This window comes from Manacus vitellinus, unplaced genomic scaffold, assembly GCF_001715985.3.
Source record: "Manacus vitellinus isolate BGI_N305 unplaced genomic scaffold, ASM171598v3 scaffold_6_pilon, whole genome shotgun sequence".
Taxonomy (NCBI): Eukaryota; Metazoa; Chordata; class Aves; order Passeriformes; family Pipridae; genus Manacus; species Manacus vitellinus.
In genome coordinates, this window is record NW_021940750.1 from 5,201,315 (window position 1) to 5,226,087 (window position 24,773).

The following is a 24,773-nucleotide window of genomic DNA, read 5'->3' on the forward strand; positions in this document are numbered from 1 at the left end:
TTGCGTTGGTTTGTGTGTTTGTTTGTTGAGACGGACGTTCTCACGTCCGATTGTCTCGTTTTGAGCGGGTCTTGGTGCGACTTGGAGCGTGTTTGGCCGCTGCTGTCTGGCTGGGTGCTGCTTCTCCAGTACAGCGTCTGCGTGTAGAGAAGGGAAATATTTGAAGCTGTTTAGAACTTCGGTTTCAACAAATACACTCCATTTCCCTGAAATACTGGATTAGAGTCTATGTGCTACAACAAAACGGTGTGTGACCGAGTGTAACAAAATGTGTGAAATTGCTCGTGTAGTAGTCCGTGTTGGCACTGAAGTAACACGTTTTGGCTACTCTAACTGCACATAATCACTGTAACCACACACATCTTCGACTGATTTGATACTGTGTGTTGCACTTGTGGCAGAAATAACTCTAGCTGTTGCTCAGTAGGTCTTTATATGCGTAGAATTCTTGCTGAGTACATGATTGTTGAGGTTTTTTGATTATTTTTTTTTGTAGGTGTAAGTTCTACCTCAGGTAGATTTAAAGGTACAGGCCTTCTGCATATCTTAAATCAGATTTGAAATCACTTCAATAGTTTATTTCCTTCATCAGCCAATACAATTGAGGTATATATTGCAGAGAATAATGTGAACTCACTCTATGACTGTACATTCACTGTACATATGAACATGTTGTATGTGTATATAGAGAGGGTAAGTTGATGGAAAACCACATACAACTTAGGCTGTGATTTCTTTCTCCCCTCTCTGTATATTTGAGATTTATTTTTCTATTGTGTTTGTATAGATGAACATGAAAAAGGTTATTTTGGGGATAGCATTCTGTGTTGCTGGGACTTAATATGTGATCTACTGAAAAAGCAGAGCAACATTCTGAAATTGGAAAATATGAAGATGATTTTGAATAGCTAATTCATTTTGTATCCTTGACTCTCTTAAGGAGTTCTCAGTGGGTAGGTGGTTGCGGATATGTTTGTGGGGAAGAATTTCCTCTGGAAACTAAAACTGAAAACCAAATCTCGTAACTTCACAGATATCAAGATCTGTGCAGAACAGTTTTGGTTTATTTCCTCTGATTTAACTTTTACATTGACTTTTAAAGTAGGAAGTATAAAGGGTGGAAATAAATTTCTCCTCTTTCCTAGGTGTCCAGAACATTTATCATGGGGTATAAATTGCCTCCTGAGCTTGAGGTCATTTGCCACATGCATGTGGCAACTGGTTTGCACAGAGGAGTGTTTCTTCCTACCATACCCCAGTCCTAGCAAAGTAAACATGTCTTATTAAATATCCAATTCATTTAAAACTTGTGAATTTAATTCTCTGGGAAAAAATATGACTGTTTTCCAGCAGCTAACTCATAGAATCATAGAATGGTTGGGAATGGAAGGAATCTTAAGGGTCACCTAGAGCCAACCTTCCTACCTGGGACACCTTCCACTAGACCAGGTTACTCTGAGCCCCATCGAGCCTGGTGTTGAACACTTCCAGGGATGAGGCATTCACGGTTTCTCTGAGTAATCCGTTCCAGTGCCTTACCACCTTCACAGTAAAGAATGTCTTCTTAATATCCAGACTAAACCTACTGTCTTTCATTTTGAAGCCATTCCCCCTTGTCCTGTCACTGCTTGCTTTTGCAAACAGTTCCTCTCCAGATTTCTTCTAGGTCACCTCTAGGTACTGAAAGGCTCCCCAGAGCCTTCTCCAGGCTGAACAACCTCAACTCTTTCAGCCTGTCTTCACAGGTGAGGTATGCAGCCCTCTGAATATCTTGATGACTTCCTCTGGACTCGCTCCCAAAGGTAGATATCCTTCCTGTTCTGGGAATGACTGCACAGCTGGATGCAACACCCCAGGTGGGGTCTCACCAGAGCAGAGCAGAGGGGCGGAATCCCGTCCCTTGACCTGCTGGCCACGCTGCTTTTGGTGCAGCCCAGGACACGGTTGGTTTCTGGGCTGAAGTGCACATTCATTGCCAGCTCATTTCCAGCCTCTCACCCACCAACACCCTCAGGTTCTTCTCAGCAGGGCTGCTCTTCATCTGTTCATCCTTCAGCCTGGATTGATACAGGGGGTTGCCCTGTCCCAGGTGCAGCATCTTTGCACTTGGTCTTTTTGAACCACTTCTCTTGAGTGTTTATTCATCCAAGTCCCTTTGGATGGCATCCCATCATTTAAGCAAGTTAGCTTCACCACTAACTTTTCAAATATGGACCCCCAGGGGACACCACTTGTCCTGATGTCCATCTGGACATTGAGCCATTTACCACTACTGTCTGGATGTGATCATCCAGCCAATTTCTCATCCACCAAACAGTCCACCTACCAAATCCATTTCTTTCCGATTTAAAGTAGTGTGTCACAGGGAACTGTGTCAAAGGCTTTGTGGAAGTCCAGATAGACAACATCCGTAACTCTTCCCTTGTCCACCAACGTACTCACTCCTTTGTAGGAGGCCACTAGATTGGTCAGGCAGGACTTGCCCTTCGTGAAGCCGTGCTGGCTGTCCCATATCACCTGTCCTCCATGTGCCTTAGCACAGCTTCTGGGAGGATCTGTTCCATGATCTTCCCAGGCACAGAGGTGAACCTGACAGGTCAGTAGTTCCCAGGGTCCTCCTTTCTACCCTTTTTAAAAAACAGGTGCAGTATTTCCATTTTTCCAGTCACATAGGGCTTCACTTGACTGTCATGACATTTGGAATGTTATGCAGAGTGGCTTGGCACATCAGCCAGTTCCCTCAGGACCCTGGGATGCATCTCAGCTTCTAGCGGTGGTGATTTACTGTGATCTCTGATTCCCACCAACTAGACTTTTGATACAAGAATCAATCATTTTTTGTCAGTATTGTATTCCAACTGTAATAAGGATCAAAATGCAGACATCTGGATGTTGGAATAGCATTCTCATGGTTACCAGAAGTGCTTGTTTTAAATTTTCACACATAGAAATGTACAGGCTATTTGAGAAAGGAAGTAGGTTATGATCTTTTGTTGTGGGTTGACATAATTGTTAACCTAGGAGGTAGACACACAAAAATGGGATTGTGTATATACAGATAAAAGTAACATTTTTAGTTCCCTAAGCAGTGATTATACTAATCATAACAGTACAAGTATTTCTTTTTTGATTTAAATTATTTCCAGAATTCAGAAGATGAAGGTAGCTGAGGCCCAGTGCTTCACATTAATCCATTTAATCTTAGCTTCGTGACCTCTTGGGGATTAGTTTGTCTATCTTTTTCCAAAGCTTATCCATTTAAACTATTTTTTCCTTTGTTTTTGTCTCTGCCTTTGACAGACAAGTAGAAGTTCTTGGGGTGGGGAGGAGTGTAAGCAAAGAAATTCCAACCACACAAACTTAGCCATTTTCAATAAAGAAATTGAGCAAAAATGTTTTTAACATTTCTTTTTCTTTTCCTCCTTCAAATTTTTGGGAAGTTTTTGACCTCCGGGAACTCCTTCTTTCTGGCAAGACTTTTACCTTTACGTCAGAAACGTGTCATTTGCTCTCCTGAAAACTTTTGGCTAATGTCTGAAGAGTTGAGGCAATGTAAGAAAAAAGAGCACTTTGAAATACCAAGAAAACCAAGATATTCTGTTGTGGCAAAACATATATGAAAATGCTGTTTAAAGGTCTACTGACCCCCCATGTCTTTAGGATGGAAATTACATACACTCATGCAACCTTGATTTGTTACATCGTCACTGTAATCTATTTTATAGTACTGGTTATCTTTCAAGTTTTTAATGTGGAAAACTCTTACAAAAAGGGTGTCTCACAAGACTTAATTACTTTCTTAGATTGTATTGGAATATTTTTAACTGTGTTTTCCTTTTTTTCCAGGATGTTGAACACACATAAAAGATCATTAGAACCGTGTAGAATTTGCATTTGATTTGAGCTCGTGAGAGTGCTCATCATGGAGAAACAGCAAATTGTCTTGGCTAGCCGGGACGGCGGGACCGTGTCTGGTGCAGCACCTGCTTTTTTTGTCATCTTGAAACAACAGCAGGGAAATGGAAAAGCTGACCAAGGAATCCTGGTAGCAAACCACGATGCTTGTGCTCTCGCCAGCAGTGTATCAACTCCAGTAAAACCCAGAGTCAAGACCTGCCTCCCAGCTGACTGCGTCTCAGGGGGCATTACTGTCACTCTGGATAACAACAGCATGTGGAATGAATTCTACCATCGCAACACAGAGATGATTCTGACGAAGCAGGGGAGGCGCATGTTCCCGTATTGCCGATACTGGATTACAGGTCTGAATTCCAGTCAGAAGTACATCCTAGTCATGGACATATCCCCTGTGGATAATCACCGATACAAATGGAATGGCCGTTGGTGGGAGCCCAGTGGGAAGGCAGAACCACATGTTCTTGGGCGAGTGTTTATTCATCCGGAATCACCTTCCACTGGCCAGTTCTGGATGCACCAGCCGGTGTCCTTCTACAAACTTAAACTTACCAACAATACCCTGGACCAGGAGGGTCACATAATCTTGCATTCTATGCACCGTTATCTGCCACGACTTCACTTGGTGCCTGCAAACAAAGCCACAGAAGTCATTCAGCTTAATGGCCCTGATGTCCATACGTTTACCTTTCCACAGACAGAATTCTTCGCAGTTACAGCCTACCAGAACATCCAGATTACCCAGCTGAAAATTGATTACAATCCATTTGCTAAAGGATTCAGAGATGATGGGTTGAATAGTCGACCTCAGCGTGATGTGAAACAGAACAGTAACTCAGAATTGGAGGGAGGTGATGTTTTTAGTGCTGCTGGCATTTGTGGTCGCCCTGCTGAAGTTGATGCATTAGAAGTGCATCAGAGAAGTTTAGATTCTTCACTGATTGGTCAAAACCCATCAGACATCAAGCTTAACAAAGAGTCCTTTAATGCAGAAGGAGACTTTCTGGGTCTCCTGGACACTGACCTGTCTTCAGGTGTTATGCCAAAGCTAAAACAAGAAGTCTCTGAAAGGTGGGTTAACACTGCATTTTTGGTACAAATACTGGTTGAGTGGGATGTTTGGTAAAGGGATAACAGGATGCTCAGTGTACAGATTTACAACTAAAAGTTGCGTGACCTGAAATGGAAGAACACTTAGCATTACTATAAACTTTTCTTTGCTCGAACAATCTTTAACAGTCTGGGCTTTCTAAGGTGTTTGAGGAGTGCAAGAGTTCAATATTATTTTCTGTGTTGCTTTAGCTCCCTTTGTTAAGAAGTGTCGAGGGATTTCTCTTAACCCTGTTAGCATTTTAGAAGGCTAAATTTATTTTTTCAGAGTTTTAAATAGCGCATCGCAGTCATCAAAACACTGCCTTTCCTTTTAGGGTTGCTTGCCACAGTGACGTGCTGTCTATGTAGGTTCAGTTTGCAGTAATGGATGTTGTGTAGTGTGTGTGGGTGTTCAGGTTGGGTATGTATAGGGATTGCTGCAAGGCAGTTGTAATTGGCAGCACACCACTGTTTTGTCAATAACTGCTTGGTGTGAATTCTTTTATTCCACAAAGTAGTGCAGGGTAGCCTGCCTGTTGGTAGTTAGTTGCCTCATATTTGCTGTGAGATAGGAGAATCTGCACCCACAGATAGGAGAATCTGCACCCACAGAAGTACTTCAGAATAACTTCCTTTTGCTAAAGCAAGCCTGGCAAGACCTATTATTTTACTGCCCTTTCACTTAGTTTCCAAAATCTAAGCAATAGAACAGAGCAGACAGTGAATAGTTAATGTGTGTCAAGAGATGCTAGAGGTACTTCAAATGTGAAGAAATAAAAAGAGTATAATAAAATAAAAGCGACATGTTGCTTCATGTCACTTTGTCACTTCAAATTACAAAGTTCTCCGTACTTTGACACTTTATTGAGTTTAATTGTAATAATTCTTGAGTACTAGAATTGTTTTGAGATCTAGAGTGCTCTAACCTTTCTTCTGCAGTATTTTCCAGTGTCAGTCTGTTAGGAAGAAGAACATCTAGACTTCTTATATTCCCCAAAAATTGTGTTGTAACCCACTTTAAAGACTGAAAGCACACTGATTATAGAGAGGATGGGCTTTCTTTAATTCCTAGGAATACAGCATGGAGAAATGTTTAGATAACTTTACATATTGGAAGTAAAACTCGAAAAATAATTATTGACAGGTTTATTTTGCCTTCATAGCGATACTTTATTTTCCCAGAGAGGATAATTGAAGCAGATTATTTGGAGAACTGTTTATTTCAAAGGAATGAAAACCATTGTTTTAAGGACTCAAGGACCTTCCTAAAAAATATATGATGCAAATTGACAGACTTTATTTCTTTTGGTCCAGAGCATGTTAGATGCCTTCCTTGGTTTTGCCTCCAAGACGTTTTATCTCTGAGATGTGCTAAAAGCTGCACAGACAGGAAAAGACTGCAAAGCATCTTTCTATTGTCTAGGCTTGGGAGCACGTGCCATTTGATGAATAATTGTTACCACCATCCTGAACTACCTTTAAGCATTGTCCAGCTTCTTGTTTTAGGTTTTTGTAATCTGTGTGAAAAAGTAAAATTCAGCTCTTGGAAAGAGAAAATTGATCTTATCCAAGAAATGGCAGAATTGTCTTTGTATATGCTGGAGGTTTCAGAACAGTAGTTCTCCTTTTTATTTCTGATCTATTCACAGTCTTTTTGTGCCATGTCATTGAGTTTATAAATATATCAGCCTTTCAAGGACAGCATTGAGCCCGTGTCATTTTTATTTATCAAGCTAAGCACATTAATATTTACGTATTAACGAAGACTGGGCAATAGTTTTTTGTGGCAGGCAAGCTCTTAGTAGCAGTTGATAGGCTCTATCTTGCTTTTATGTAGGGTATTGATTTCTGCTGAGTTTAGGTTTGGGTGAGAGGCAGAAGTTGGGAACTGCTACCTCTCAGATAAAAGAAGTGGAGTTCCTAATGCTGTAGAGCGTGGTACTTCCCACCAAAACTCAATTCTTCTGACGTTTTTGAGAATGGAACTATGTAAAAGGTTGCATATACCTGAGAGTAATTTTAATCTTGAGTTATTAGAGGATTTTAGAAGTAAAGGACTGTTTGTCTTCATATAAGGTACTATGGAGGTTTTTTGTGTTTTTCTTCTGTGGTCTGATATTATGTTTAGTTTAATCAGGTGTGTTGTAAAGAAAATAAATGTTTAATTCAAGTTGTGGGCGCTTCTATAAGAATGCTTATGCCTGGAAACGCTCAGATGTTTGGGCCATGGAAGGAGCCACAAACGAAATTTGCTGGTTCTTAAGTGTTTCAGGCTAATGTACCATTTCTCCATTCCAAGGTCTTTTAGATTTCTTGCTTCAAAAATAAAAATTCTGTGGGATTTTTAATTATCAGTTAGTCTTGTTTTTCTGATTCAGTTGTCTTGTGTTTACTCTTGACAGTTTGCTTTTCTTACTTCTTCACCTTTCTTTTGGGAGAGAAAGGCAAGTGATCATCCTTCAAACCTCTGCCACAGGTTGCTAGATGATTTCCACAAGATATCAGATTTTTCCCGCCCTTCCCCTCTGGTATATTTTGAAATGATGTGCCTAAAAAAAATTGATATGTCTTGGTACTTTCAAAAAATGAGCAGCTTAATGGTTTTTAATTTGGCAAAATACAAGAAGGCAATTTCTCTGCTTTTACTGTTCTGTTGCGAGGGTGCCAAATACATTACTTGGGCTGTAAGGAAGATGGTTTGAATATGAGCATTGTTCCATATCAGGCAAAGAAAGAGCTAGTTAAGACATTATTTCACTATTTTATGAGATCTTGGATTAAGCTGAGAATTTTGAGAGGACAGACTTTCTTGCCCATAGATGAGAGAAAGAGAAGTTTGTGACTACTTACATTGCACATAACTTCACAAACTAAGGGCCAAATGAAATTACTTCAGTGCTAAGAAGCAACTTTTTTATTCTTTAGGAAGTTGATAATTGCATCAGAATTTTAAAACAGAAAAATGCTGCTCAGGATTTGTGCAAATACTTTATATTCTCACGTGTATGTATATGTGGGTGATACCTCACTCTTGTCACCATCTGGCTTGGTTCCAATATGCAGAATAAAACAATATTTGTGTCTAGAAGTTTCAGTTTTACAGCTGGGCTTCTTTGGTTTGGATACTGTCCAGATCCCTTATAGAAAGGTAATCCTTAGCTTACATATACACACCTTGCAAAGGAAAAAGGAAAATTACCTGGGAAGTCCAGGCTTTACTGGGCTTCCAACTGGAAACAATAGAACTCGGGTGAGACATTTATTCCTGGCTTGTAAGTTTTTTAGGATCTTTTGTCTCTTTATTTTTGAGGATTTTAAGATAGAGGAGCAGATACATTCACTTTTAATTGTGGATCAGCTGTACCTAATCAACCTCTAGCTGTAATGTGACAGGATTTTCAGTTACCAATAACCTATAGGTGGTTTGTCTTTGAATTTCTTTGACAGTTAACTCACAGAAGAAAAAAGAGGTTTTAATCTTACAAAGACTTTTTAATCTTACATTTGACATTATTAATTAAATGAAAGCTAGAAACTTTCTAATAGGAAACTCATTGTCCAGAGATGACAGTAGACAAAACAAGACAGTAGACAAAACTCTGCTGCTGCCTGCTATTCCCTCACAAGGCAGGTTTTTCTTCAAGCTTAACGCTGGTTACTTAGTGTCCTTCTGAGTTGCAGAAAGTTTTTTAGATAGCTTCCCTCTTGTTCTTTAGGATTTTTATGTAAATATATAAATCTGTATCTTGATAGTCAGCTCCCTGTTTTAACACTGCAGTCTTTCTTCTCAAGGTGAAGACTCCCAGCTCCATGTTACGACTCTTGTGCATCCCAGCTTTTCTCCCTAAAGTATGTCCTCCATCTGCAGAAGGAGGAAGCAGCCTCTTCATCCACTTGTTTTCCCCTTCCTCAATCCCAGCTGTGGGTTCAACTGAGCATAGTCATTCTTTAAAGGGGTACGGATGGATAATATTAATAATAAAATAGACATACATCCAATATATGTAAAGCAACATTCACTCTCTATATAATATAGCATTATTACAATTATGTTAAATTATATTTGAAATTGTTATAATTAACAAGTAGTATTATTTTTAATAACATTTTAATAACAAAGATGAAAATTTGAATAATAATTTAATATAATTAAAGTTCTATGTAGTGTCTCATAAAATATATATAGAGTATTGGAATATCAGGTCGTATGTTTAGTAAATAAGTTCTGAGTGCAACTGCCTGCACTGTTAGTGTCCTGTATTTAATGCATGGCATATTGAATTCTGGTTAGGTTAGTACTCAGATTTGGTGAAAATGGAGCAAGATTCACCAGGATATTAACATTCTGTAAGTGTTCAAACAACAGTTGAACTTAGGAATTGTCTGTATGTGGTTTCAGGACGAATTAACTAAAATTTTAGTGCATTAAACACTCACTTGGCTTCTTATTTGTAAGCACAATGGCTTTAGTGTCTTAACAAGATACACGTCAAACTAAGGCCGCTTCTGAGCATTTCAAACATGACAGCTTAGCATAAGTTCATGCTGAGTGAAAGAGGAAAAAAGACAAATGTCACCCTGATAGTAGAAGGGAAGGAAGTTGTGCTGCTGCCTTCAGATAAGAAATTGAATTGTTCTTAATGATGGCAATTTCTTACGGTTTTTCGAGTGCTTACTTCTAAAAATGTAAGCTTGTAAATGACAGCTAATATCGCCGACCCACATCTGGGAGCATTTTGGAAGGTTTTTACAGTATGTAACCCAGGATTATATGAGATAATGGAATTTCAGTAAAGGAAGAGATTTGATAAAGATCTTATGTTGTGTTTTGGTTTTGTCCCCTCCCTTCCACCCCAGTCCCATTGCTAGCAGTTACGAAAGCACTTCTCGTGTGGCATCTCCGTTGGACCCAAATGGACACTTTAATGTAGTCATTAAAGAGGAACCAGCAGATGACTATGACTATGAGTCAAATATTTGCATACAAGGTATAACTGTGAAACAGGAAGACACAGATGAAGAAACTGATGAGTATTCCAACACTGATGATGATGATCCCATTGTACAGAAGCACCTAATGAGACGCCGTGAAACAGATGGAACTGATGGAGAATTCAGGTCTAGGAAGCGTATGCTGACCAGTCCTTCAGGTGTTGCCAAAGCAAAAATGTTAAAACTGGATAGTGGTAAGATGCCTGTGGTCTATTTAGAACCTTGTGCAGTCACAAAGAGCACAGTGAAGATATCTGAGCTGCCACAGACCATGCTTTCCTCTTGCAAGAAGGATAAATCCCCTTTGAGTGCAATCCTGGATTCTTTGCCTGTGTGTTTTGAAAATCACAAAGATTTTCAAAAAGTGCCTTACTCAGGCACTGTCACCGAGGAGTTAGTTACGAAAAAAGAATCTCCTGGGAGTAAAATGTCACAGAAATACTCTTCAATTGGAGAGGCCCAGTGGACTCTATCCAAATCACCTAATCTTAATCTCAGGGGCTCAGTAAATTGTGACTTTTCAGACAAAGAAATCTGTAGCAGAAGAAGGCCTGGTATACTGAAGAATCCTGTGTCCCTCAAAGGCTCTGGTAACAATCAAAGCACCCTATCATCAGTTACAACTAAAAGAGGAAGGCCACGCAAGCTGAAAATTTCCAAGGCTGGTCGACCACCTAAAGGTATAGGGAAAACTGTAATAACAAGCAAAAACACCTCTCTGGGGCCTGGGAGTATCCTTCCAGATGTTAAACCGGACCTTGAAGATGTTGATGGTGTCCTTTTTGTGTCCTTTGCATCAAAGGTAAAACCTCGCTGTTGTTGAAAAGCTTTTATAATAATATCTCATTTTTAAACCCTTTTTGCTTTCAACTGGAGGTATATTTTGTTTTAAACTGAGTTTGGAGATTTGTGGCCTCTTTCCAAATCTGTCCGTATCTCGTGCCTATGTTATTCATAACATTTACTTACTTAGGAGCTTAGGGAAAAGTAGTGGGATCTAGAGTTCTGTATAAAAGAATTCATACTTTTTTATTAATCAGTCTCAAGTTTTGAATAATTGGTGACAATTTGATGTGTCCTAGTTTGCATTTAAGTGTTTTAAGGGATCTTACACTTACTCAAGCCTCTTCATGTGTCTAGGAAGCTCTTGACATTAACACTGTCGATAGAGCTGGAGGAGAAGAGTCACAGAATCTTCAGGCTCCTCTGTTGACTACAAGTGATCCAGGTACATTTTTCTATTTTTTTGTGAGTGGCTCTTCTCTGCAATAAGGGAATTTGTAAAGACACACTGAAAAATTAATAATTAAGTCAATTTTTTGCATGGTAAATTTTTTTATATATTCTCTTTTTTTTATTTTTTGAGCAGACTGTCAAGCAAGAATACATGTGCTGGAAAAGGAATTGATGGAAGAGCTGAAGACCTTGAGGCATAAGCAAGTAATACATCCTAGCCTTCAGGAAGGTAAGCAGGTGATGTACATGCTGTTGCACCTGATTGATTATTATACTTAATTATACTGAGCTGATGATTTCCTACTGGTTGCAATACTGTATATGCCTAATCCATCTGGGATTTAGGTTTTCATTTTCACGCATTCTTGTTGCAAACTAGAAAATGTGCAGGTGGCAATAGATGGATCTTGAATTTCCAACAGGAGAGTTGGAGTCTGCATGTTATGTGACTCTTGCAGAAGTCGCTGAGTCTTCAGACTTCAGACAGTGCCTGTTTTGTACTGAGCTAAATCTGGTTAAGAGCTGATGGAGTTGATTTTACTCCTTCATTAAAATAGATATTTCCTGATAGTAGAGGAGCTAGAGATCCAGCAACAGTTAACTAAGACTGCATTTGCTATATTTGAGTCCATATTTCTTTGAATCCTTTTAGATCCAGGTTCACTAGCCACACAGAAGGGGCAAGCAAGGTACTTGTATTTTGTGATCTTTTATTTATATACAATATTATCCTGAGGTAGATGGGAGAAAGTCAAAGATCCACACAGCAGAACTTCATCTTCTTTCTACTGATGATGTTGAAGGACTTCAACAATATTAGTCGTGAGACCAATGACATTAATATAGTCATCAGAGCAGGTGATGAAATTATTGATTCTGATGGAAGTGTTGTACCTCATGCTCCTGAGGCTCTGACCCTGAATTTTTCAAACATGTAACTGTAATACTGTAGGGACTGAGATTCCAAATACTGATACTCTGATATGAGCTGTTCTGACTCCTCAAAGACCTTCTGTGGTGAAGAATGCTGGATTATCTTGAGTGGTTTATGTATGAGGTATGACGACTACTAACCTGTCATTTTTTGCAATCATTTAAAGGAATGTCTTCACCTCTTGTTAGTGTGGAGCTGACATTTCTGTCTTTAAACTTTGTAAAATGGTCATAAGAAGGGGATGCCAGATGTGGTGGGAATAAAACAAGATAACCCATCTCTAGCCAAGTTGTACCTCGGTGATACAGCATCAGTGTTGGTAGTAGTATCGTGAAAATGGAATTTTCCCTTGCCGTGATTCCAGAAATAGGCATCCCTGTTTTCTAAGGACCTCACTGGCCAACCTCCCCTCACAGGTCCCTGTGTGTTGTCATGCATTATGTTACCACCATGTTTTTAAAACCCTTCTGTGGTCAGCTGCTGGGAGTGCTAGATACAGCACTAAACAAATGTTACAGTAACGTTAAACCTTCTTGTGGACCTCTTAGATGTTATCTAAGAAAAATACCATAAAATTATAGTATGTTGGCAACGGTGTGATGTGTTGGCAACTACAGAACTAGCGAGGGCTGTTTTACTCATGAGATGATCCTGCAACTGAGAATGTGTACAACCTACATGCTTTTCCTCCAGCTTCTGGAGCGGTGTGAAGTGTGTAGTTGAGAAGCTTAAGATTCTTTTTGAGATTCACTGATGAAAAGTTGGAGCTGTACCTGAATCCCACAATTACTGTTGATTTTTGAACTTTAAAACATGGTGATTGAGGCTGTTTGCATCTTGGAAACACCAGAGCTCCAGGAAGATGCTTCATTAAGAAGGGAATCCAACTTAAGTGTGTTAGAAGGAAAGCTTCTGCTGGAGTACTGCAATTCTATGGGATGCCTCTTCTATCTGAGCTAGTTTGAATCCCATATTATATTCCTGAAAATTGAAGGCACTGTTGCCATGTGTCATATTTCAGATTTGTCAACTGCCACTGATGGAAAAGAGAAAGTTCTTAAGGCTCTTCATTTGCTACTATTTGACTACAGCAACTGAAATTTAGCAATATGATGGAGATGATAGAAATAATAAAGGTCACCTCTCGTGTATGGGGATGTCTGTAGTGACATAATACTTAACTGTTACCATCTGTTCTCTTCTGGCTACCTGCATGCATTTCGTGTTGCTCTTGGAATCATCCTCTTGTTTTTTGTCTGGGTGATCCTAAACTGAAATAATAGATATTTTGCATGAGTGATGTTCTTTTTTTTTTTTTTTGAGTATTAAACAAAGATAGGCTTGTTTTTGGAGGTGACAGAATGGAGTGTCAAGAAAAATAGATTGTGTACTCTTTCCATCTTACTTGAAATAGAGTTTGAAAAGAAATGGATGGCATCTTGACATTTGGCAGTTGACATGTTTTTATACAAAATGCCAGATTGACTTGCTTGCTTCTCATTTTCCCTATGTAGATATGAAAATTATATCTCACTGAACTGCCTTTGATAACAGTATCTGTTTAAACAACCATGTTTGAGGTTTGTTCCATGTTGATTGTTTCCAGGCTGCCAGTAATCTGGTCACTGTGTTACCACTTATTAACATAAATGTGTACCACCAACACTGAGTTATCTATGCAAATACTGCTTTATGTTTTTTGAGCCTTATCAAGTCATACATGTTCAGTTTTAAAACTCACACATGTAATGTATTAACTTTAGACATGTTGGCAACAGCAGCAACATTTGTAGGTTTCTATAGCTAAAATCCAAAATAGATGTTCTCAACTCCCAACTGTGAGCTGAATTTGATTGACAGCAGTAATTTCTGGAATTCAGTGTGACAATATTTTCTGGTGCAAAGTGAAATTTCCTAGCTTCTGCTTTTCTGAGCATTTTTGTGTCTGTATTTGTTTCGTCATGGATAAAGATAGCTTTTGTGACCAAGTAAATCTTTCAGTTTGAGTATTCGGGGGCAGTTAATGAAGGAATATGTTTTAAGCAGTTAAGTATTTATGGGGCCATCAGCAACATGGATTGTTTAATTTCTTTATAGCCATTTCCCCCCTGCTTCAGGGGGAAAAAAAAGTGTTTTATTGCAAAGTGCCAAGTTCAGGGAAAAAAATAACCTACTGAGACTGGGATCATTTGATGAACTAAGTTCTGAGATCAGTCTAAATACAAGTTTGTATCATAACAAACACACGCATTCTTCAGAGCTAAAATGTGCTTTGCTCTTCTCTCTTGCTGCTGGTTGAAACTGATGTGTGTGTGGTGTATGTTCTTGCACAAGATTTGCTTTCAGTATAGAAGGGGATGTAAGTACCACTGGCAGGATTGATAATTTAAGTAGTAATATGAAATGTCAGTCAACTGAGTTGGGTTCAGGCAGTAACTGTAGTCTTCAAGGATATAGACAGTGCTGACTTATTCAGAAAAACAAGCAAAATCTTTTATTGTGAGATTTATTACAATACTACCACCATGGTTAATAAATTTCTGTGAAAACTTAGGTAGTAATTAAGAAAACTATGAAAAGTAATTCAGTCTTTTTTTCCTCAATTTCCCATTACATAAAATGCTCTTTAATTCATACCTACTGTAAATCCAGTATAAATAACAGTTACAGATGCTAATGCTGTTTTTCAAGTCTCATAAAATGGTGGGTGAATGCTAGAAAAGCCTGTGTATTACTTAGTGGTTTGTCTTTTAGTAAATAGCTTGACTTTCTTGTAGTGGGATTGAAGTTGAATTCTGTGGACCCAACAATGAGCATCGACTTGAAATATTTGGGTGTGCAGCTTCCTCTTTCCTACTCAAATTACTCTTTGTGGAGCTATCCAGGAACCAATCCCAATTCTCCAGGTGGGTAGAATATGAATTTGATGAAATCCCAAGTATTACCTTTTTATTATCAATGATGAGAAGGAGAGAATGGCCATTTAGTTCAGCTTAATATCTTAAAGAGATTAAAGTGATATTAAAAGGGCAAAATACAAGAACTTCCTTGAATCATTATGTGGTTACTGGCCAAGGAGTCCTGAGTAATTGTGGCTGGATTGTCTTTAACCTTCCTGTTTTGTGATGGCTGTGATACCTAGTTTATTTTATACTGACCTCTCAAATTGCTCAGAGAAAGCCTAAGTGATCTAAATTTGTCTAATGTTGCTCACATGCAAAACAAAAAAAAGGTTGTCTTTTACAGAGCTGAGTATTAGAATTTTCCAGAAGAGACTGAGATACCACTTGGGAGCTACCCTGTAACCTCTTAATAATTATTTATTACAAAAGTGCTGACTGATTGTGCTTTTTAAAACTTATTTGGTATCCAAACAAATGCATTTCTCATTATACTGTGACTGTGATTCTGATACTGTTGGTAGATACTGTTTTTAGTGATGAACTGGTTGGATGAAGTATAGCTTAGCTTATATGCTTATCTTTCTTCTACTTAACTTTTTCTCCCACTGTAGTATTCTGATTACTGTATCTTTCTTAATCTGCTGCTTTTGGGAGCTGATAGAGGCAGACATTGAATCTCAGTTTTGTTTACACTGCAAGAGAGGCAGATTCAGTTCAGAAGACCTCTGTCAGCTTGGTGTTAAATGCAGTTATTTCTAGCTTAGTAATACCTGAAATGGCCACACAGATCCCTGTTTGTATTTTTATATTCTATCTTAGCTCTCAAAGCTGATGGATAACTTGTTAGGGATGTCACTATTTGCCCATTGTAGTTATTTACTGTCCCTGCCCCTAATTGATATTCATCTGAATTTAACAGAACACCAAACATTAAATGAAGTTTATACAGGTCTCATAAAAGTCATTGGCTCAATGCAGGGGAGAGAATCAAATTACTTCTCTTGCTGAGTGAGGCTGTAGAGTCAGATTGAAACCTGCTTGTTCCATTTTAGCCTACTAATTACTTGATTGACCCACTAGACTTTTGGAATCAGCTGCTTGCACCATTGTTAAGGAGACTAAAACTGAAAATACAGGGGAAGACACCTTTTGTTTGGGATAGCAGATGCATGACCATACAGCAGAACTCTACAGGAAGCTTGTATTTGTTAGTATTCTGTTAATTAAAAAAAAAAAAAAGTAAAAATAAAAAGTAAAAATCAAGTTACTTCAAACTTTTTGATTTTCTGCTGTTCATCTATCCCTGAAAAGGATAAAGCAATAGAATCAAGCTTGGTTCATAAATTGAGGCTAACTTTCTTCTTTTCCAGATACTGGCTTTCCTTTTGTTTCCAGGACAGGAAAAACAAATGATTTCACAAAAATCAAAGGCTGGCGAGGGAAGCTTCATGGCGCTTCTAGAAATGAAGGTAAAAAAAAAAGTAAACCAAGAGAAATCAGTGTACATATTTCCAATACGTGACCTTTTTCTTGGCCGTCCATATGTTTTACCCTTTGGTATTTTGTGTGTCTTGATAAGAATTTTCTTTTTTATATATATAAACTGTTACGATTAAAGAATTTTTTTAGTACTGGTTTCATAGTCAGAATGGAAGTTTATGAGGTAAGAGAGAAATGTGCTCTGAGTAAGATAAAAATACATCTCTTCTATACAGAAGGCTTGAGTGAAGATCAAAGCTGTAATAGTTTTGGTTTTGTTTGTCAGTTTTGAGTTTACACAGAAGTACGGTAATTCCGGAATTATGTTGCCTCAGGGACCCTGATGAACTAGAGTAATTTTTGTTTATATTGATGTATTTTTAACTCCAGATAGAGCAGGTATTCCTGACATATTTGATTACTTCACCATACCTCAAGGAGGAATGGATCATTGGCAATTTGCCAATTTTTTACTTTATATTTAGGTTAAATATTTATATTGTATCTTCTGTACTTTTATGGGATATTCCAGATGTGTTGTGGTGTACCAGGTAGTTCAGGTGTTTAGGACAAGCAAAGTAAGAATAGAAACACAGAAGCCCTGCCTATTGAAGGCTTGTTTTTGTGAGTGAATGCTGTGTGGCGTCTGGCTGAGATGGAGCTCATTTCCCCATAGCAGCCCTCACAGTGCTGTGCTCTGCATTGGTAGCTGGAAAGGTGTTGGATAACACACCAGTGTTTTGGCTGCTGCTGAGCAGTGCTGGCACAGCACCAAGGCTGCCTCTCCAACATTCCCCCCCTCAGCAGAAGGCTGGTGGGTGGGCACGATCTTGGGAGGGGACATAGAACAGCTGACACAAACTGATCAAAGGGATATGCCATGCTGTATATCTACTCAACAATAAAAGCTTAAGAGAAAGGAGAAAGAGTGGGGGCATTTGTTATTTACGATGTTTGTCTTCTGGAGTAACTGATGCTTCTACTGAAGCCCTGTTTCCCAGGAAGTGCCTGGACATCACCTGCTGATGGGAGGTAGAGAATAAATCTTGTGTTTTCCTTTGCTTCCACACATGGCTTTGCTTTATTAAATTGCTTTTATCTTGACCCATGAGGTTTTTTGCAGTTTACTTTCAGTCCCTCACTCTGCTGAGAAGGAGAGTGATGGAGTGGCTTGGTGGGCACCTGGAGTCCAGCCAAGGTCAACCCACAACAAATACACTTGTGAGATGTCCACAAGAACAGTTGTTCAGGCCGCTGGTTGTGTTTCAAAGTGGGTTATATTTGGTGTACCTACATTTTTTTAAGAGACGTATTTACCTATTCTATAGTGTTTAATTATTATAACATTAGTCAGTGTGTTTTTTCAGGGGTTAAAGTACTCTTTATTTATTTAGGTGGCAGTTCGGAAGGTTCATTGAAGAATCGCTCAGCGTTCTGTAGTGACAAGCTGGATGAGTACCTGGAAAATGAAGGGAAATTGATGGAAACAAGTATGGGGTTCTCTTCTAACACTCCCACTTCTCCTGTGGTGTATCAGCTTCCCACTAAGAGCACTAGCTATGTGCGAACACTCGACAGTGTTTTAAAGAAGCAGTCCACTGTAATTCCATCATCTTTCACGTTCAAGCCTGTTCCTCCATCATCTACCTCTAGGAAGACAAAGACTCAAACCAGACAGACATCTATGAACAGTAGAGTAAAGTCATCTTACAAACCTATTCTGCCTTCACCTTTTCCTGCAAAGCAGAAACAGAACTCATCAGTGTCAGGGGAAAAGGCTTCTAAGTCTGCTAGCAGTTTGAGTAACCAGGGAGATGGTTTTGTGCTGCCAGCTGTGGATGAAAATACATTTCCAAAACAGATTAGTTTGCGTCAAACGCCACAACATCAACAAGCAGCTCGTCCACCAGGTTTGTCTAAATCTCAAGTGAAGTTAATGGACTTGGAAGACTGTGCTCTCTGGGATGGGAAACCACGCACCTATATTACGGAAGAGCGAGCAGATATCTCTCTGGCAACCCTGCTTACAGCTCAGGTAGATCTGTAATTGTTTCTTTTGTTTCTGTATTGTTACTTTTTTTAATCTGCCCATTTACTGATGTTGCATAGACATGCAGAAAAATAAGACTGAAGCTGCTAAGGAACATGACAGAGCATGAGGTTACTTTGTAGTGTAGTCTTTGCAGTGAAAGTGGAGGAGTGCTGACTTAGCAGTATGTGAAAATACTAATTGTGATAATAGCATGGTGATAAAAATGATGAATAATTTGAGTTCTCTAAAATTTTCACCATTAAAAATTCTGTTAATACAATTGTTGTTCAGTAACTGCATTTGCTTGCTCTTTGTCACTTTTATTTTTTCAGTTGAGCTAACTGCAAGACAATCATGGTCATGTAACTTGGTTCTCACATAATAACTTCTTTTGCTTTTTCCCCATCTTACTTATTACCAAGATGGTTTTGCTGTTTCAGATTGACTCTCAGAAGACTTCAAATGCAAACACTCCTCTGTTTTTTTGGGTTTTTTTAGGTATAGATGACAAATTTTTGTATGTAAATAATGTAGTTGGAAGGGTTAGTCTAAATGAACTTTGAATAGCATTTTGCATATGCTTGATTTAATTTTAGTAAAATATTCTTCTTACTAAAATTGGAGGTTTATGTTTCTTTAAAACTTTTTTTTAGGCATCTCTTAAAAGCAAACCTATCCACAAAATAATAAGACGACGAGCACCTCCTTGCAATAATGATTTCTGTCGCCTGGGTTGTGTATGTGCCAGTCTAGCGCTGGAGAAACGTCAGCCTACCCACTGCCGCAGGCCAGACTGTATGTTTGGTTGTACTTGCTTGAAGAGAAGAGTGTTGCTGGTGAAGGGAGGATCAAAACATAAGAAAATGATGAAAAAGGCTGTTCGTGGAAATCTTGTGCTGTATGGAACACAAGGACAACAGCAAGAGGATGAAGATGTGGAAGAAGAGGGTGATGGGGAAGAAGAAGAGCTGAAGCAGAAAGATAAGAAGAAGAGAAAAAGAGTGGAATACAGTGAGTATTTGTGGGCAATATATATATGCTTTTATATAACTAACTAGCAGGAAATAACACCTTTTCCCTTTTTTTTTTTAAATTCTTACTTACCTGGTCAGGATTTTGGGCACTACCTAGTTGTTTATTGCAATCAAATAGCTGGAGTTTCTTTTTGGTAATTTAAACTCTTGCTCAAATCTCTGAATGTATCTAAAGACTATGGATATGAGATAATTACTGCTATCACTGTTGGCAGTATTCACTGTGATAATGCTGTTATCTTTCGCTGTTACCAGGTGAGTGTCTAGAGCTGTATTTTCAGTTACCATATATAGCTACATAGTTCATTGGCTTCAGTGAAAATACAATGATTTATGGTAGTTTCAGACCTGGCCTAAGGTATGCTCAGGAAACCAAATTGGTAGAAATTGTCTACGAATTTACGTTTTCATTTTCTTGCTAGTATTACCTTTAACAATAACTAAAAGTGAGCATAGTGTTTTCTGGTGTTCTACCAGAATAAATTAATTCTTCCAAAGAGCTGTGGTATACAAGTCTAGGGTTTTTTTGGTGTTTTGTAATTTTTCAGTACACAGCATCACTAATTTTCAGTGCTTTTGTGTATCTGCTATCACAGTACAAGTGAGCAATGGTTAGCGTAGAATCATTTGATTATCATTTGCTCTTTCTTGGGACAATTCCCTGTCACTTTTGGCTATAATTTGAGACAAAGAAAACAACCAGTAGTATGTCCGGCAGTATGAACTAGTGATTGCTGCATGGCTAGATCTCAAGCTCAGACAAAAAATTCTGTTACTGCAGTTTTAGATGGAGGTTCATTTGTAAGTTATATTTGGTTTTATTCTTTTTTTCAGCTATCTGTGACTCAGAGCCAGAACAACCTGTTAGGAATTGTCCATTGTGGGTGAAGGTAGAAGGTGAAATAGATCCAGAGCCCATTTACGTCCCAACACCATCTGTTGTTGAACCGGTTAAATCTACGGTACTGCCCAACCCAGAGGTCTTGCTTTCTAGTAAGAACAGATCTTCCAGTGGAATAAAACCAGGCAGAGTGTATACTCCTAAACCCAATCCAGTGGTAAGAGAGGAAGAGATGCATGTTTTTCTTTGTATTGAAAATTAAAACAAAATACTGTCAAAAGCTTCTGTGCTAGGCAATTTTAGAGAAATTTGAGGTGAAAGCCTAGGATTGACTGCCCATAAGTATGTTGATAAGCAAGAATTAATTGATTGTATATAAATCTTTAACTATGTCCAATTCCGTTGAGAATTTGCTGTAGCAATACACAGATGGTGAAAGGTGATTATGATTCACTTACAGCCTCATTTAAAAATGCAGTAATATGTGGTAGTTTTGTCAAAATGACTGCTAGTCCTGTAATGTGTATGTAAGTTATTGTCTACATAATGTAACCTATCTAAGTAATGAATTACTTGCAAAAAAAGTTGGGATACAGACACACAGTGTTCAGTGAAGTTCTGGGTATTTTTTCTGTTCTTTCTTGTGGTTTCACTGCCGATGTTGGAAGAATCTGTCTTTGCCTCTCCCCTCACCTTAGTATCTAACAAAAGAAACAACAGCAGTAGAGTTGAGTATAGTTATATCTGAAGGACAAAGATACCAGAGTTGCTGTATAATGTATACCAGATAATGTTACAAATACATGACGTGATTTCTTTCCCCACTTAGAAGAATATCTGAATGGGTTTGAGTTTTTTGGGGTAGTGGTGGTAGACTGGGCTATGTGATATTAAGAGGGCAGATTTAGGTTTAAATGCTAGACTTTTCTAGCAAAGCTGTTTTTTGGATCTCATGTGCATCTAGAATGGAGAGGTGTGGGGTTGTTTGTTTTGGGTTTTTTTAGATTCGAGAGGAGGACAAGGATCCTGTCTACGTGTACTTTGAAAGTTTGATGACTTGTGCAAGGGTGCGAGTATATGAATACAAAAGAGAGGAGAAAAAGCAGCAAAAAGACAAAAGTGATTCACAGAGTTGTAGTATAAAGGTAAGAAGTCACACTGTAACTAGCATGTATCGTAAAACAGGCAAAAATATTGAAAATCTTGAAGTAATTATTTCCCCAGAAATTCCTTCATGACACAAGGGCTGGACTTGCATTTGGTGGTGGTGGGGCTGTGGAGCCTGGAGCCTAAATCATATACCAGTGCTGGTAAACTTACCCTGTTACTGTGACATACATTGTCATGTCTGAGGAAATTCCTGGCTGCCACGTGCACTATCATGTAAGGCTTAAATGTTCATTGTTAAAAGAGCTGTTCTAAGACGAAAACTATGATGTTGTCAAACACAGCATATGTTTTATGATTCGGGGTGAATTAGTTGATTTTGTGATGTGACTTTTAGTGTGAAAGTGAGATATCTAGGATGAATATTTTTCTTGCATTTCCTTCCTCCAGCAGGAGCATGAACCAGAGTTTCAGTCTCCTGAGAAGGCAACCTGTGAGGTAGACAAAGACACTAATAAACCAAGAGGTAAGACCTGAGTCTTGAGTGTGATTTGACCTCTTTGTAAGTTACATGTTTTTGTGGGATTTTTAAGAAAAGTTGCAGCTATTGATTAAAAAGTCCATTTGCTGGGGGAGATATTACACTTGTCAATAAAAATCTAATGATGTGCTTACAGTTTTCTGTTTTCTTAAGCAACTGTGTATGTGTGGATCACATGGAGATATGAACTTTAAAATGAGACATATACTAGAGGCATTGTGCCATGCACTAATGAAATATAACTACCTTTTTGAGCTGATTTTTTTTCACTGTTTAATGTATACAACAACACACTCTACATTTAAGCATGGGAATGGAAAAATAATACAACTAGTTGAAATTGCTGGTGCATTGGTAGGTGAAATTAAAATGGCCAGGACACAGGGCTCAACATCCTTACAGTTTTGCAACAAGGGACGGTTTATCTCTAATGACAACAAAATATCATGCTTGTGTTTACACACCTTCTGCAAAAGACAGTTCTGCTAGCATCATGTTTGCCCCTCGTGCTATTATAGGACAGTGGTCCTTTTCTGACTCCAAGAGAAAAGTGCCATCTCTTGAATAACCAGTGATGCCCTCTACTGTATGTTGGTGGTGTTTGTATTGAAACAACCCAGCTTTGTTTAGCTTGTGATGCAATGGGATACAACCTGACGTGGTATGGCTGCAGGGAATGAACCGTGAGAAATAGTTACATTAGTTTTGCTGTGAGTTTTTGCTTGCTTGTGGAGCTCTGCAAGGGGAGGTGATGCTTTGAACAGTTCTTTTACTTGTTGCCCTGCAGATGAGCTGAGGCAAGGGTGGAGGTGTGGGCAGAATGAAACTGTTTGACTATCCAGGTGATTAAAATATCATAGTATTGCAGAAACCTATTTCAATTCTTTCTCAGAGAAAAGCTGGTGTTCTTCCCGTAGTGAGGGGGACTCTTTCTCCACCTCCTATGTTCATCACACCACTCAAGGTGAACCAACCAAACTTATTGAGATTATCTCTGACTGCAACTTGGAGGAAGATCACAATAAGATCTTGACCATCTTATCGCAGCATATCAACAGTAACGTGCCACAGTGCCTCAAAGTGGGTAGCTTCTTTATTGAATTGGCTTCGGAACACAAGGCCCAGGATGAGAACCACCCTCCTGTCTGCTCCTCCAGAGTGAAAATTTCAGTGCCGTCCTACCAGGACAAGGATGAGAAGCCTGAGATACCTGTCCTGGAGACTCCTGATAGTGCAGTGTCATCATGCAATAACTCAGAAAATGTAAAGGTCATGCGGGCAGACCCAATGGACAAACTGCGGGAGAAGTTGCATTGGGGCAAAGGCTTGCCTTTTTATGCAGGGGTTTCTCCTGCAGGAAAACTGGTTGTCTACAAATGCAAAGCTAATATGAGCCCCTCAGGCTTGATTCAGGTGGGTCCCTCTGCCTTTACTGTGGACATTAGATGCAGTTTCGTCCAGTATCCCAGAACTCTGTGAAGGGGAGAACACTCTTTTATTTGTCTGCCTGGTCTTTTGCCTGTCCAGACAAGAATTCTTAGTATCTGATGGCATTCTTCCCTCTCCATAAGCTTGTCCCTTGAGAAATCTGATTGGAATTCTGATGGTTTAGCTTGTCTTTTTGGCTGTTTGGGTCTCGCTGACCCAAGTACGGAATCTCTCAAGATTTTTTTGGTGCTTTGAAAACCCCCTGAAGATGCATTTGACAGATAATCCTTCTAAATGAATGACTGTTAGAGTCCACAAGAAGAACATTTTCTGAGGAAGTATACACTGGGACAAAACTTGAAAATGAAAATGTAAACATTAAATTGCTTTTTGCTACAGCTTACTGTTAATCTTCACTAATAACTTGCATCCTCTTTGTAGAATAGATGTGGGTCATCAAGAGAACTCATAATCCTAAATTCAAAGTGGATCTTTCCCTGCCGTTCTCTGTTGCTGACTTGGTGTTAAAAATTGGTGGTAGGAACTGTAGGGCTAGGATGAAGACCTTTTCCTTGATAGGTATTTATGGTTATAGTAAAATCACTTTCAGGGAAGGCATATGAATTAGAAAATGAGAGTAAAACATTTTCATGACACTTTGCAGATACAGCACTCTCAGAAAGAAAAGCGAGCAGAGAGAGAAAATTGAGGAGGAGATTTCTTATCTTTTATAAAAGTTGATCAGCAGAAAGAGTCTAGACCTTATTTAGGTCTAGTGTGGCAAATATATTTGGCTTTTAGAAGGTATTATTGAACAACCTGAAAGTAAAATGCAACACTAAAACTTCCTGTTGTCCAGTACACATAAAGCCTGACATTCAGAAAGATGTTCTGTTTTTCTCTTGTGCAGTCAGTTACCACTACAACTTTGAAGTTAGTCAACTCATCATACTTAAATTACAGTATCAAATGACAGTACGGATAAGAAAAAAGCTGATAAAGCTTTTACAAGCTCTTCAGAGTTTTGTCTCAATGTATATATCATCAGTATTCTTCTTTTGTGATGGTAGGACTTAATTAGGTTTGAGAATTTTATCCAAAATTGTCCTTGAATTTGGGAACCCATTTTTATTCAGGACTATATCATAAGTAAGGGACAGGAAAAAGAGATGCTTCACTCTTATCTAATTTCAGTGATTTCACATGTTCCTTGGACTCTGTGGGTTTATGCGAGAGTCT

The 24,773-nt window shown here is 38.7% G+C and overlaps 1 protein-coding gene across 6 annotated transcripts in view; it reads left to right on the top strand.

Moving 5' to 3' along the window:
* MGA (MAX dimerization protein MGA) overlaps positions 1-24,773 on the top strand; it is a 63,719-nt gene that overhangs the window by 8,295 nt on the left and 30,651 nt on the right. For 3 of the 6 annotated variants that reach the window (XM_029964337.1, XM_029964338.1, XM_029964336.1), the window contains exons 1-12: positions 3,749-4,986; positions 9,865-10,801; positions 11,140-11,227; positions 11,369-11,464; positions 14,947-15,075; positions 16,443-16,541; positions 17,946-18,586; positions 19,237-19,594; positions 20,452-20,675; positions 21,463-21,603; positions 22,016-22,091; positions 22,999-23,519. In XM_029964337.1, coding sequence (XP_029820197.1) covers positions 3,923-4,986; positions 9,865-10,801; positions 11,140-11,227; positions 11,369-11,464; positions 14,947-15,075; positions 16,443-16,541; positions 17,946-18,586; positions 19,237-19,594; positions 20,452-20,675; positions 21,463-21,603; positions 22,016-22,091; positions 22,999-23,519 — 4,374 coding nt within the window. In that variant the 5' untranslated portion in view covers positions 3,749-3,922. Of the gene's footprint in view, positions 1-29; positions 247-3,748; positions 4,987-9,864; positions 10,802-11,139; positions 11,228-11,368; positions 11,465-14,946; positions 15,076-16,442; positions 16,542-17,945; positions 18,587-19,236; positions 19,595-20,451; positions 20,676-21,462; positions 21,604-22,015; positions 22,092-22,998; positions 23,520-24,773 lie in introns of those variants that run through there. The other 3 variants (XM_018082422.1, XM_018082420.2, XM_029964339.1) reach the window with 3 other exon arrangements.